General features: G+C 36.4%; 1 protein-coding gene across 1 annotated transcript in view; it reads left to right on the forward strand.

Annotated features, from left to right (window-relative positions):
• Positions 1-13942, forward strand: part of SMG1 (SMG1 nonsense mediated mRNA decay associated PI3K related kinase) — a 59493-nt gene that overhangs the window by 19933 nt on the left and 25618 nt on the right. Inside the window, exons 10-28 of the mRNA XM_063171935.1 lie at positions 1396-1569; positions 2550-2774; positions 2886-2987; positions 3429-3698; positions 4245-4375; positions 5067-5228; positions 5665-5783; positions 6207-6294; positions 6377-6478; positions 7005-7145; positions 7438-7637; positions 7882-8078; positions 8733-8900; positions 9670-9824; positions 10278-10423; positions 11090-11291; positions 12219-12328; positions 12719-12866; positions 13233-13392. Of these exons, the coding sequence (XP_063028005.1) occupies positions 1396-1569; positions 2550-2774; positions 2886-2987; positions 3429-3698; positions 4245-4375; positions 5067-5228; positions 5665-5783; positions 6207-6294; positions 6377-6478; positions 7005-7145; positions 7438-7637; positions 7882-8078; positions 8733-8900; positions 9670-9824; positions 10278-10423; positions 11090-11291; positions 12219-12328; positions 12719-12866; positions 13233-13392 (3000 nt within the window). The remainder of the gene's footprint in view (positions 1-1395; positions 1570-2549; positions 2775-2885; positions 2988-3428; positions 3699-4244; positions 4376-5066; positions 5229-5664; positions 5784-6206; positions 6295-6376; positions 6479-7004; positions 7146-7437; positions 7638-7881; positions 8079-8732; positions 8901-9669; positions 9825-10277; positions 10424-11089; positions 11292-12218; positions 12329-12718; positions 12867-13232; positions 13393-13942) is intronic.

The raw sequence follows: 13942 nt of genomic DNA on the forward strand, positions 1-13942 counted from the left end.
GCTGTATTACTTTTGTAGGCTTTCCTGGGGAAAAGAGGACCAAATTATGGAGTATAATTCAGTCACGTACAATGACCAGCTGCACAAATACTCATGAATTATTTAATTAGTATCACAACCAGGTTTTTAGCCATTGTTGATTGACAATATAGTGTTGTAGTAAAACTAAACAATTGACCAAGCAGGAATGCCTTTATTTTTCAAGAGCTGATGTGAAGACAGCTCATGACTTTTCCTTGGTGCTTTCTCTAATTGTCCAACCTCTGAGTGTTTCAGAACTAGTAACTGTTGGGGAGAGAGAGGAAATCTTAATTCTTCAAAAGACTAATGATAAATCTGTCTTTTAAAATAATGCAGCAGATTACATTGTACAGGAAATAATACAGCAGGAATTGATGGAAAATGAGATTATATTCATTTAATGTACTTCATTTTGACTTTGTAACCTTTGCTTAGTTAACAGGGCATAGAGTTTGTCTGATGCTGTCATTAAAGGAAGAGCTTTTGGGTTGGGGGGAGTGCTGTCTTTTAAGGTGTATGTGCTCATATGAATATGTACCTATAGGTCAATTATACTGCATTGTGTATGTTAAAATACAGGCCCTGTAGGTAAAATTGTACTTGGAGCATAATTTGTGTCACTCAAAGCAGAGTCAATAATTTGGTCAGTGTCCTTCTCTGTGCAGCAGGGCCTTTGCTGGGGCAGCTTTAGGATTCTCAGGGCAGAGCAGTAAATCACTGCTTATCAGGCTGGCTGCTGCTCTGCTCAATGTGTGTATTCTTAGTCACGGAAGAGTTTTAAGATAACGTGTGCTAACGTGGAGGAGGTGCTTCCAGCCAGTGTGTTTATCTCACAGTGGGGTAGAGCAAGGCTACAGCTCTGCTAATGAGATCAGCACTTCTGGGAATGTTCCCAGGCGCTGGTGCCAGCTGGCATGGGGTAGGCTGTTAGTGAACTCTTGGTCTCCAGATTAACATAGTTCACATATGTGATGGGAATGGCCAAACATCTCCACTCCAGTTTGGGGATGGGAATTTTTTGGAAGAGTGGTAAAAGTGTTCAGAAAACTGTTGTAACAGTGCAGCAATACAGATGATCATGTTCCAGAGACCAGGAACTTCATAAGCCTGAGGTTTAATTTACAAGATATAGTCTGAGTACTTTGTTTCAGTGGCTAAACTCATTGCTACTCTGTGACTTCTTGTTGTCATTGTGTGCTTATATTCCACCTTCATGTGTGTGTAGTTAAGAGATACTGGATAAATACACCTGTAATTGGATTGTACAGTTTAATGTCTGGAAAAGAGATGAAGTACTTTCAGTCTCACATTTGGATGTTTTACCCATGTGTAAGTTAATGGTGTGTGCTGATACACAAACCTTGTGTGCTGCAGGACCTGAGCCACGTGGCGTCAGGGGAATCGGTGGATGAGGACGTTCCTCCCCCGTCGGTGTCGCTGCCCAAGCTGGCCGCCCTGCTGAGGGTGTTCAGCACCGTGGTGAGGAGCATCGGGGAGCGCTTCAGCCCCATCAGGGGACCACCCATCACAGAAGCTTATGTGACTGATGTAAGAGCTCCATTGCTGTGCCTTTCTTGGTTACTCAAATGTTTTGTCACCATCCAGCAATGCATGCCATTGACTGAGCTGATTTAGGCTTTTTGAACGTTATATGAATGTGTATATTCTCAACTTTGAGTAAATCTATTTTTTCCAAGAAATATGCTACAATGCTTTAATAAAAGTATAGATTGTAATAGTGGCACATGAAAATTGTATCAGAAATTAACTTTTTTAGACATTTTAACTTCATGTGGCTGGGTTTGCGTGTTATCTTTGAGACCATGTTATTGTTTATTCAGATAACTATGCCACTATGGAAACTTGAATTCTACTTATGAGTTTGATTTTATAAAATGTGATGGTTTTTATTTGTGTTGAAATTTTATCTATTGAATCTGATAGCAAACTTTTCTAGCTTTATAGTATAGGATGGTGGAAACTCAGAATAAATATTATATAATATGCAAAGTAGCTGATATAGTTCTGTAATGGGTGAGGAGATAAGATAAAAATACCTGCACTCGAACTCTTGTGGCTGCTGGATGACCTGCCCAGCTGGAATTTATGTCCTTGAGAATTTTGTGAGAGACACAACTTCTTGGGTAAATAAGTGTATGGATTTCCCAGTTGAAGACAAGACAGTTATGTAACTTCTGCATTAATCTGCAGGGGATTCTTGTGACAAAAGTTCAAGAAAACTCATCTGTCTTTTTCAAGGGGAGTTCTGTTGATGTTAGTTGGAGCTGAACAGAACTGTGAATTATGAATTTAGGTTTTGTAGATCTCTAACTGAATTGGAAACCAAGCAGTTGAAAGTTTGTTTTTTCTTACACTTCTAAAGTGTAATGTCAAGATGACATTTTTCAGAATAGAATTGAACAAGCTGCAGAGCAGGTGATGGGACAGGATATCAAATGGGTGTGAATACAATTAATTAGCATCTCTCTTTAATGGAGTTTAACTCAGTTGTGTTTTTGATTTTGCAGGTTCTGTACAGAGTAATGAGATGTGTGACTGCAGCAAACCAAGTGTTCTTTTCTGAAGCTGTGCTTACAGCTGCCAATGAGTGTGTTGGGGTTTTACTTGGCAGCCTGGATCCCAGTATGACCATACACTGTGACATGGTCATCACCTATGGATTAGATCAGATGGAAAATTGTCAGACTTGTGGCACTGACTACGTCATTTCAGTCCTGAATCTGTTGACACTGGTTTGTACATGTTTTTATTCTTGTAAGGGACTAGAAAAACAATATTTTGATCAATCTTTAATAATTAGTAAAAATTCAGGTAAAGTTACTTATTTTTGTGTTTATCCCCAGATTGTTGAACAAATAAATACAAAACTACCATCATCATTTGTAGAGAAATTATTTATACCAGAGTCTAAACTACTTGTTCTTCGTTATCATAAGGAGAAAGAGGTAAGAGGAAGTAACTCCTACAGGTGTGTTCCAACAGCCTTCATGCACTTCCTAGAATTAAGCTGTAAAACTTAAGCTGTAAAGCTCATCTTCAATACATTTTTTAGTCTTAACTGAATATCTGAAACTTCTGGAAAGGCGGATATAGCTACTTCTTTGTTTTAGCACTTAGATTTGATGAGAAATTGGAAAGTTTTTGTTATCATGCCAGGTAGAGAAGCCTTAGTTCATCTGGCTTTGATACTCAGTGTGTTGGGTGGATGATCTAGAAAATAATTAATAGAGTCTGTAAGTAAGAGGTACAGAAAACTGAAGATAGGTATCTGTATCAGACTAAGCTATTCATAGATAAAGAAGAGTGATCTTAAAGTCTTTGTTGCTGATTAGTGTGTTTTATGATTGTTTGTTTTAATCAGTTATTGCTGTAATTATGTTCTCAAGGTCGTTGCAGCAGCCCTTGCTGTATACCAAGCTGTATTGAGCCTGAAGAACATTCCTGTTCTGGAGACTGCTTACAGGTTGATTCTAGGAGAAATGACCTGTGCTTTAAATAGTCTACTCCATAGTTTACATCTTCCTGAGGCCTGTTCTGAAATCCAGCATGACTCTTTCAAGAAGCTTATATCCAATGTGGATAATGCCAAGTTTGTTGTTATATTTGACCTCAGTGCTCTAAGTACTATTGGAAATGCTAAAAACTCATTAATTGGGGTGAGTAAAAACTCAACAGACAGTTCATGCAATAAGTGTAAAAAATACTTCTTTACTTAAAATTAATGTATTACACCAGTAGGGCACATATGTATAACTAAAATGATCATATTTGTCTCTCAACTTCCTAAGTTTTAGAAAAACTCCCAGTGTTACAACTCAGGGGAAACAGTGGGTGGATTGTATCTCCAGTTGTTGCATAATGAAAAGCAGTTTCTAGGGAAGAGCATCTTATCAGGGTTATTAAGGGTTTAATGCCAAGATCATCATAGTAATTGCTTTTGAAACTCAAGACAGATAAAAGCAGCTGTAAAGTGTCCTTTGGTAGCATATTAGACATATGAAAAAGCTTTCCAGATCTCTCCATATAAAAACATTAACTACTTTTAACAGACTTCTAAAAATGGGAAAGAAAATAGTTACAGTCAGAAAATAATAGAGTTAAATTATTTCCTGTGGGGAAAAAGGGAAAGACATTATATGATGCTATGAAAATTACAGTTAAAAGTAGATCCTAGTTTTTATGTTTCTGTGATTGTTTTATAGATGTGGGCCCTTTCACCAACTGTGTTTGCACTGCTGAGTAAAAACCTGATGATTGTTCATGGTGACATAGCAGTTCACTTCCCTGCTGTCCAGTATGCAGTGCTCTACACGCTGTACTCACACTGCTCCAGGTATGGGGTTTGATAATTCAGCATATTTTAAGAGCACTAGGATGGACTGATGTGAATAGAATATATTGTTGGAGGGATGAAATGGAATAGGCTGTTACAATCAAGCTCTTGCCCAAACTTCCTTAATTAATTTTTACTTTCATTAATTGCAGGGAAGCTGTATCTCAGCCAGGAAAGCATATCCTGGCTTAAAGTTGGCCTTTTATTCAAAGGCAGATTAGAAATCTTGTTTGAATAGAGATAACTGAGGGAGAACTCCACTGAGAGTAAATTGTGAAAGATTATTTACTATTTTGCCTTAATGAGAGATCTGGGAGGGGTAATGAGATGTAAACAACAGATGTAAATACATTTTAGACCTTATTAATACAAACTGTTGTTAAAGTAAGGGAATATACAATTTTAACTCTTACTCTACGTTCTTAGCTGTGGTGATTTTTCACTAAGCTTTGGATACCAGATGCAGTTGAGAACATGTTACTGACCTGCATGGACTGATAGCAAATTGTAGCTTTTTCTTTTAGGCTAGGGATCAAAATATTTAGGTTTTGACCGAGTATGGTGTGTGTGTGTGCATGTGTTCATTTAACTTTCTTGCTGAGTGTTGATGTTTTCTCTCCTCCTGTAAACTTCAGGGAAGTATCTCAAATCTTGGGGTGGTTTTACAGTTTGTTTTTCCTTGCCTTTCCAGGCACGACCATTTCATATCCAGTAGCCTCAGTTCTTCCTCTCCCTCTCTGTTTGATGGAGCAGTTATAAGTACTGTAACTACAGCAACAAAAAAACATTTCTCAATCATACTGAACCTTTTGGGGCTACTGCTTAAGAAGGATAACCTTACTCAAGATACCAGGTAAGGAAAATATTCTTAGAAATTGGGAATTTTTTTTTTTTGCCCAGTAGAATACGTTAATTCAGAAACCAGGGTAATTTGAATTTGTAAAACTTGGGGTAAATTTAACCTGTCAAATGTTTGAGTTTATTATACACTATTAGTGAAATTGTGGAAAAAAGTAGCTGCTTGTTTTTATATATGAAAACTAGAGAAGTTGAAGCCTTTCTATGATCTATCCAGTAGAAGCAGAACTATCAAAATTCACTGGAAGAAAGGGTTTGCTCACTGAAAGCATCCTTAACAAAATGCTGTGAAAGCTGGGGACATCTTTAAAGTTAAGAAAGAACTTGTTTAGAAAGTGTGAGCTATGGTGTGATAGTGATGTACAACGTGAAGTGGTTTGAAAGAACCTTTCTGTAACTCTGTAGAGTGACTAAACTCTTGGTTTTTGAAGGAAACTGCTTACAACATGGGCTTTGGAAGTGGCTCTTCTGATGAAGAAGTCAGAAACATATGCACCGTTATTTTCTCTCCCATCTTTTCATAACTTTTGCAAAGGACTTTTAGCAAACAGTAAGATATTGCATATTTTTACTTAACTGTCTTTTACATTTCAAAATTAAGTGCATAAATTGCCTTTTCCCACTGATAGTAGCAACTGTACTTGTTTCATTTACTTTAGGGATGCTTCAAGGTTGTATTGTGCAAGAACTTAGACTTTTCTTATGTTTTTTTTTTAAAGTGGATCCCTGCCTGTTACTGAAACAATTAATTTTCTTAAAATAAATTGTAATCTTAAGAGATTTGATGCATCACTGACATTTTTGGTAGATCAATTTCCCAGTCACAAACCATTTATCAAAAGCACCGGCCCAGTTCTGTGACGTATTCAATTCCAAGATCTGTAAATAATATGGGAACAAATGCAGAGTAGTGCAGAAGTTACCGAATTCCAGCAAGAATGACTTTTTTTCTCCTTTCAACTCCTTAATTCAGCACTTCTGGAAGATGTGAACATTTGTCTTCAAGCATGTAGTAGCCTCCATGCCCTGTCTTCCTCCCTTCCAGATGACCTTTTACAAAGGTACTTGCACAGAGTTCTGTAAGTTATTAGAATTCTGCTGATGATGGGGATATTCACCCTTCTTTCCTTCTTGGTGCTGCAGGTGTGTTGATGTGTGTCGTGTTCAGCTTGTCCACAGTGGTGCTCGTGTGAGACAAGCTTTTGGAAAGCTGCTGAAGTCAATTCGTTTGGATGTTGTGTTGAGGTGAGTTGCTCAGACCAACTTCAGTGTAAATAATGGTTTAGTTTTTCAGGGACACTTGAAATTAAAAATAATGCCAGTGGACTGTCATCATGTTGTCTTAGTTCAAAATCAAAAAGCATGAACTTACAGTGGTAGTTCTGGGTTGATGGTTGGGCTTGATGATCTTAAAGGTCTCATCCAACCCTCTGTGATTCTAAGTTTCTTGCCATCTGTCCTGTGCTTTTTCTGGTCTAAGAACAGTATGTAGTACACAAAGTAATTAATAAATTTGATTAGCTCTGCATCACTTCTTGAAGCAAACACTGAGTGTCTGTAAGGTCCCTTTTGTCCAGAGCTTCAGCAATATTATGTCCTGTAATTTGCCTTGAAGACCCGAACTCTGAAAGAACTTGGTATTAATACCAAAGCATGTAATTACTTCTAGTCATTACCTATAGATATAATGTGTGTGTAACTCTCTTACAAACCTTGTTTTGGTTTATTCAAGTACATTACAGCATGGGTTGTTTTCCCTCTCTTCTTGCAGTAACCGTACCCACACTGAAATACAAGAAATTTCTTTGGCTATAAGAAGTCACATGAGCAAAGCTCCAAGTAACACATTCCACCCACAGGATTTCTCTGATGTCATCAGTTTTATTTTGTATGGAAACCTCCACCGAACTGGGTAAGAACTCCTTGTAGAACTGAAATCTATCGGTGTTGAATTTGTAGTAAACAAGTCCAAGTTACATTTAGTTAAAAATTTGTAATTATCATTATAAACTATGTTGCTTTACTTTCAAACTTTTTTTAATACTTCTAAGTATTTATGAATGTCTTACATACACACCTTTTGGCATATTTTCCTATGTACTTTGCTGCTTGGAAGTTAATTTTGTGAGAGATCTGTTTGTGAACAATAGGGACATGAAGTGTGTACAGTATGAACTTGTCAATGCACTGATGTTTCCTTTCAGGAAGGATAACTGGTTAGAAAGGTTATTCTATAGCTGTCAAAGGCTGGATAAGAGAGATCAGCCCACCATCCCTCGGAACCTGCTGAAGACTGATGCTGTGCTGTGGCAATGGGCTGTCTGGGAAGCAGCTCAGTTCACTGTGCTCTCAAAGCTAAGAACTCCTCTGGGGAGAGCCCAAGATACATTTCAAACAATTGAAGGTAAAGTAAAAAATATACTTTATTTTGATGAGATTTTTTGGTAAGGTTGTGAGGCAAAGGTGTTCATGTCTAAGGCAAGAGGCACAATGGATTTATTTTTCAGTGCATAGAGATTTTAAAGATTCTGCATAATTACTGTTAACTTGTGATAGATTTTGAGAGCTAGCATTGCTATCCCTTTGCATATTTAAATACAATACCCTTTGGTAACTCTTTTTTCCCCATGTTTTGGTAAAATGTGCAGGTATTATTAGGAGCCTTGCAGCCCACACATTAAACCCTGATCAAGATGTCAGCCAGTGGACTACTGCAGACAATGATGAAGGACACAGTAGCAACCAGCTCAGGCTTGTTCTCCTTCTGCAGTATTTGGAGAACTTGGAAAAACTGATGTACAATGCATATGAAGGATGTGCCAATGCCCTTACCTCTCCACCCAAGGTTTGTTTATCTTGCAGTGCTGATGTTGCTTGGAACAGTTTATGAATGAACAGTGTCTTCAGGATTGTTCAGTTCTTAGCCATGGAATTCTAGAAAAACTTCTTAACATTTGAGGCTCCTAAAACACTTTGGCTTTAACTTTGGCATATTCCTACAGAGCATGTTAAACCAGGCTTTGTTTCTGTAGTACCAGCTTGCATAGTGGTACAAATCCAGCAAGACTGTAGTACCTCTGATTTGTACCAGTCACTTATTTGTAGATTGTCAGCAGCCCTATTATACAGTAACACAGTTATTTAAAGCTTTAATTGCTTTTTGGGGACTGTAGTAATTATTTATAAGCAACATACCCCGTTGTGTATTTCTAAGTGCAAAGCATTCTTCACTGTAGAAACAAGCTGTTTAATTACCAGACTTTGATGTGACAGTAATACATGATTTATAGTCAGTGCATATTAAGACTTCTGGCCTGCCAGTGTTCCTGGCCAGTTGCATTCTACATGTGATTTCACACAACTTGCATTAATAAAATTAATGATTAATTGAAGACTGGAGTAAACAAACCTTCCTGCCTTTGATATCAATCTCAAGTACTTAACTGTTTAGGTTTGTGCAGAGGAATGTTGTTGTGAAACTTCTTTCCTGTCTCTGAAGGTTATCAGGACGTTCTTTTACACCAACCGCCAGACGTGCCAGGACTGGCTGACACGGATTAGACTGTCCATCATGAGAGTGGGACTGCTGGCTGGCCAGCCTGCTGTCACAGTCAGGCATGGATTTGATTTACTCACAGAAATGAAAACTAATAATAGTATCTCTCAGGTACTCTCTTTTCAACCTCTGTGGACTACTGCAGAAATATTCACTATGATATTCTAAAAGAAGTAAGCTAAGGCAACCAGTAGTTACTAAACCAAGTGGTATGTAAAAGAATGAGTTATTTAAAGCCACATTTTTAATTTGTATGTTTTTATTGTGGTTGTGATACTGTGGATTGGAGGTTAAGATGTACTGAACACATGTGGTCAAATACTACACAGGAACGCATGCTAGAGTTAATTCACAGTTTTAATTGAGCAATTTCTAATTTAGTGGAAACATTGTGAAACTGGTGCTGCATTTGTGTGAGGCCATACCAAGCTTGTGGTAGTGTGATGTTTTTGTGTCATGGGAGTATCCTTCCTCTAACTAGCAGCAGCCAAGTTCAAGGGTGGGATGGAAGGATAAAGTAGTTAAAGCCTTCTTGAAAGGGTTGAATAGTTTCTTCAGTACTTGATTTGATTTGCTTAAATGTTTTACCAGAGGAGGTTTGCTAGTTCTTTGTTACTTTGTGCTCCCTTACAAATTCTCATACAGGTACAAAGCCACCACACAGTGATTGCTCACCATTGGTGTTCAGGCTGTGGGTTCACAGCACAGACTCTTCCCTTGCCTCCCCTGCTCTTCCAAAAGCAGTGCAGTGGATGGGATCAGGAGCTCTTGTAGATGTGCATAGTGAAATACTGCTTCACCATTTCTGAGCATTCGCCCACAGACAGGGGGCTCTTGCATTAGATGAGTTTGTTAAATAATGCTTTTGGTTTGCATTTAGGGAAATGAATTGGAAGTGACAATTATGATGCTGGTAGAAGCATTATGTGAGCTTCACTGTCCTGAAGCTATTCAGGGGATTGCTGTCTGGTCTTCTGCTGTAGTTGGGAAGAGCCTCTCCTGGATCAATTCTGTAGCTCAGCAAGCAGAAGGACGGTAAGCTTTCACAAATTATTGGATGCTACAAACTTGGATGTTTTTTCCTTCTAGGAAAAGTTCTGCTTCTGAGTCTTTTAAACTGTTGCATGAGTCAAGGCTGCTGATGAACTTCCATGTCAATTATACTCAGTGAATATTTTCAGAGATGTTATATGTATTTAATCAGTATTCAGATTAAAATTGTGACAGGCAAATATAAAACTCATTTATTTCTTTCTTTTTCTACTTGATTTGAAGTTTACATTAAAAGTTTCATGGACAAGCTTTTATCAAATGCTATAACCTGGAAATTCAGCCAGCAACCTCATATCCTATCCTAATCCCTTTCTTTTGCTGAAGGTGATATGAGTATTGGAGTAAAATAATGCTCAAAATCTAGTTTATTTACAAAAAAACCAAAAACCCAGCCTCGTTCTTTAAGATGCTGACTGAAATATTGAATTGTTTTAGGTTTGAAAAAGCAACTGCAGAATACCAGGAGCACCTCTGCTCCATGACTGGAGTGGATTGCTGTATAACAGGCTTTGACAAGACTGTTCTGAAGTTGGCCAATTCCAACAGTGTGAACAATGCCAGCCCAAAGCATTCCCTGAATGGTCAGTGTTTGTTTTCTTTTTAACAGAAATACAACTGTGTAAATGTGTACATAAAATAAGAACATTCAGTGATACAGCCATGGTGATGTATGACTCTGAAATCTGAAAACCTGTTTCTGTCTGCAGTTAAACTGAACCACTTAATGCCCTTGAAACCAATATTATGTGTAGATAGGAGGGTTTGCAGTACTGAGGTCTAGCTGAATGAAACTAAAGGTAATAGGTAAAATATTGTGTAACTTACTAATTTAAATCTAGTTTATTTTAGATCATCATAACGTAAACCTTAGTGTTTATGACATAATTGTATCATAAATGCACTAGTTACTCAGAGATTTTTAACTTCTAAGACTTGGTTGCAGTATTCTGTTTCATCTTTGAAAATGAACATCCTTTGTTCCTAATTTAGTAGTTCTGTTTTTCTGTTTTGATGTTCCTTTACAGATATAAACTAAATTTTTTCAAAACCTCATCTGAAAAGGTTCTCTTTTCCCTTAGAAAAAGTGTCAGTGGAAGAATCCTGTAAAAGTTGTGTATCTTTGATTTTTTTTAAAAATTAATAGTTTTTCTTGACAAAAGATACAGAAATAATGTTTGAGTAATAGAACTGCTGTTTGAAAATATATATATAAGTGTGTGTTTATATAAAATTTTTTCATTCCATAGGAGAAACTAGAAAAACTGTTCTGACTAAGCCAAGTGAGTCTTCACCTGAAGTGATAAACTACCTGGGTAACAAGGCATGTGAATGTTACATTTCCATTGCTGACTGGTCTGCTGTTCAGGAGTGGCAAAACATGGTCCATGAACTGAAGAAAAGCAATAGTAATACCTCAATCAACCTGAAAGCAGATTTTAACTACATAAAGTAAGGGTATAATTCATTTTTTCCACAGTACCTAAGAGTTCATTGTTTTGCAGCTGAAATATTAAAGTTTTAATGGATTTTAAAAATTGGATGTCAGTTTCTAAGTAGAGGCATAGAAAGAAGAGAGGGGTGTTCTTGGGAGGGTGAAAACTTCGCCATGGCATTTACAGATGAAGAGATAACATCATTCTCAATAGCTGCTGTAGCTTTCTGGCTGCTGAGGCTGCTTAGTATTCAAGAGATAAATCTTTTCATTGAAGAAAAAAAGATGCCAAATTTATTCTGCTTTTCTCAGCAAAAGATGAATCCTTTTGCACAACTTAAATAAAATGTATCTCAGTGGTTCTTAAAAATATCCTAATGTACTAATTAATGGAAAAAGTAGTGGCCAAGACCACTTATTTCCTATGAGTTTTTTAGTTTTGTTTTTTTTTTTAAATGAAATTTAGAATTGTAGCTTGTGCATTTATTTCCTGATCTTTGATATTTTTCTAGTTAATGAAAAAATACTTGTGACATTGATTAGACCTTCAAAGTTTAAGGATAGTTTCTTTTTATTTGACAACTTGATTGCTTTCCATTCCTTTATGATTGTGGTAAACATAGTAAAATCCTTTTGGCTGAAATTTCTTGACTTGAAAATAAAAAGCACAGAAGGAAGCAGTGAAATAAAATCTGCAGATCTGAAAAGGTGACTGCTTCTGTCAGAGAAAGGAGCTTTTCTTTCCCTTTGGTACTGGATTCTTTCATTTGTTGCAGAACTAGTGCCTTTTATTGATGTATGTGATAATTGAGATTTTTGCTTAGAATTAGTCATAAGTGCTCTGTAGGATTTGGAGTTAGTCTTGAGTCTTTGCTGTGTAATAAACTTGGCAACTGGAGTGAAGTAAAAAATATGAAAATAAAACTATAAATGTTAAATTGCAGATCTTTGAGCAGCTTTGAATCTGGACAACTTACTGAATGCACTGAACAACTAGAATTATTACCAGGAGAAAATATCAACCTGCTTGCAGGGGGATCCAAAGAAAAAATAGGTATAAATGCATAAATTAACATTTACTTCAAATGCAAAATAAATAATTCTTTGTGCATCTCTATAAATGACAGACTGAAACATTGAATGCAGTTTGCTGTGTTCAGTGGACTGACCATAACCCTTAATAATCAAGCTTCAAAATGTTGGGCAATGGTCATCCTAAATGTTGATGCAAATGTGTTTTCTGGAGTTAATGTGACTGTTTATAAGTAAACTATGATGAATATTCATAATAGAATATTATGAATACATACACATATAAAAATATATATTTTTAAAAGAGGGTTTTTTTCCTAACTTCCTTACTGTGAAAAATGCATTATCAGATGGTGAAACATGATAAAATTTGGCAGTTCTAGTTGGTTTCAATTGTTTAATCTCCATGTAGACATGAAGAAGCTCCTTCCTAATATGCTAAGTCCTGATCCAAGAGAACTTCAAAAAGCAGTTGAAGTACAGCTTTTGAGAAGTTCAGTATGTCTGGCAACAGCTGTAAACCACATAGAACAGGAGCAAAAGTGGCAGTCAATATCTGAGTAAGTTGAAATGTGCTATGAATTAATGTGAAAACTGTGAAAACCTGTTCTAGTTTGTTAAACATAACTTTGTGTAAAACTTCAGCATCCATGGCAGTTCTAGCTGTTGTGAGTTATAAGCTTACTGAGGAAAAATAAGATTGCTTAACATGGAATTCATGTAGTTGATAAAGTACTTGAGTTGATAAAGTACTTCTGTGTCAGTGTAATAATAAAATATTGTAACATAACTTGTATGATATTGCAACACTTTCTCACCATCCTTTTAAAGATACTGATTTTGTTTTTTCTTCAGTAATTTTGATATCACTATTCACTCTTACAGTCTAGCTAAGAAAAATGACTGTCCTGACCCTTTAATTTCAGAAATCTTATCAAGTACCTGAAGCAAACCTCCCGCATTGCCATTGGGCCTTTGAGGCTTTCCACGCTCACCGTGTCTCAGTCTTTACCAGTGTTGAGCACTCTTCAGTTGTACTGTTCTTCTGCTTTGGAAAACACTGTATGCAACAGGCTGACATCAGAGGTAGTTCTTTGTGTTTAAAACCTAAATTGGGAAAATGTCTTTTGCCATGTCATATTGTGGAGTATTGAATATAAAACATAGATTAATTGTTTTGATTGTTAATCGTATTGTAAAAAGACCACATTTAGTTTTCTAATGTGCCTTGACCCCAGTTTTTATAAGTTTACATCTTAATTGGACTTCTCTCTGTAGTTATAAATATACCTCTCTTTGAATTATACTTACAGTATTTTTGAAGTGTTATTGATAGTGGCCTTTTAGAGAGTTGCTATTTCTTCTCTGAATACATTGTAACATGCACTTAATTTACTTTCAAAACAACTTAAAAATATTCTAATAAAAAGTCACTTCAGCAATTAAGAACTGAATGTCAGACTTCAACCACTATGAATGTTCTGGATGTAATTTCTAATCCCTTTGTTCAGAAGACAACAGTTCTTAGTGTTGTCCTCTCAAAATCAAACATAAAACATATCTCTTAGTGATAAAGTGTGGTTACTAATATAAATAAGAATGTTTATTTGCTCTAAAAACGGTCTTTGGTTTTAAT

This window comes from Melospiza melodia, chromosome 18 (genome assembly GCF_035770615.1).
Source record: "Melospiza melodia melodia isolate bMelMel2 chromosome 18, bMelMel2.pri, whole genome shotgun sequence".
NCBI lineage: Eukaryota > Metazoa > Chordata > Aves > Passeriformes > Passerellidae > Melospiza > Melospiza melodia.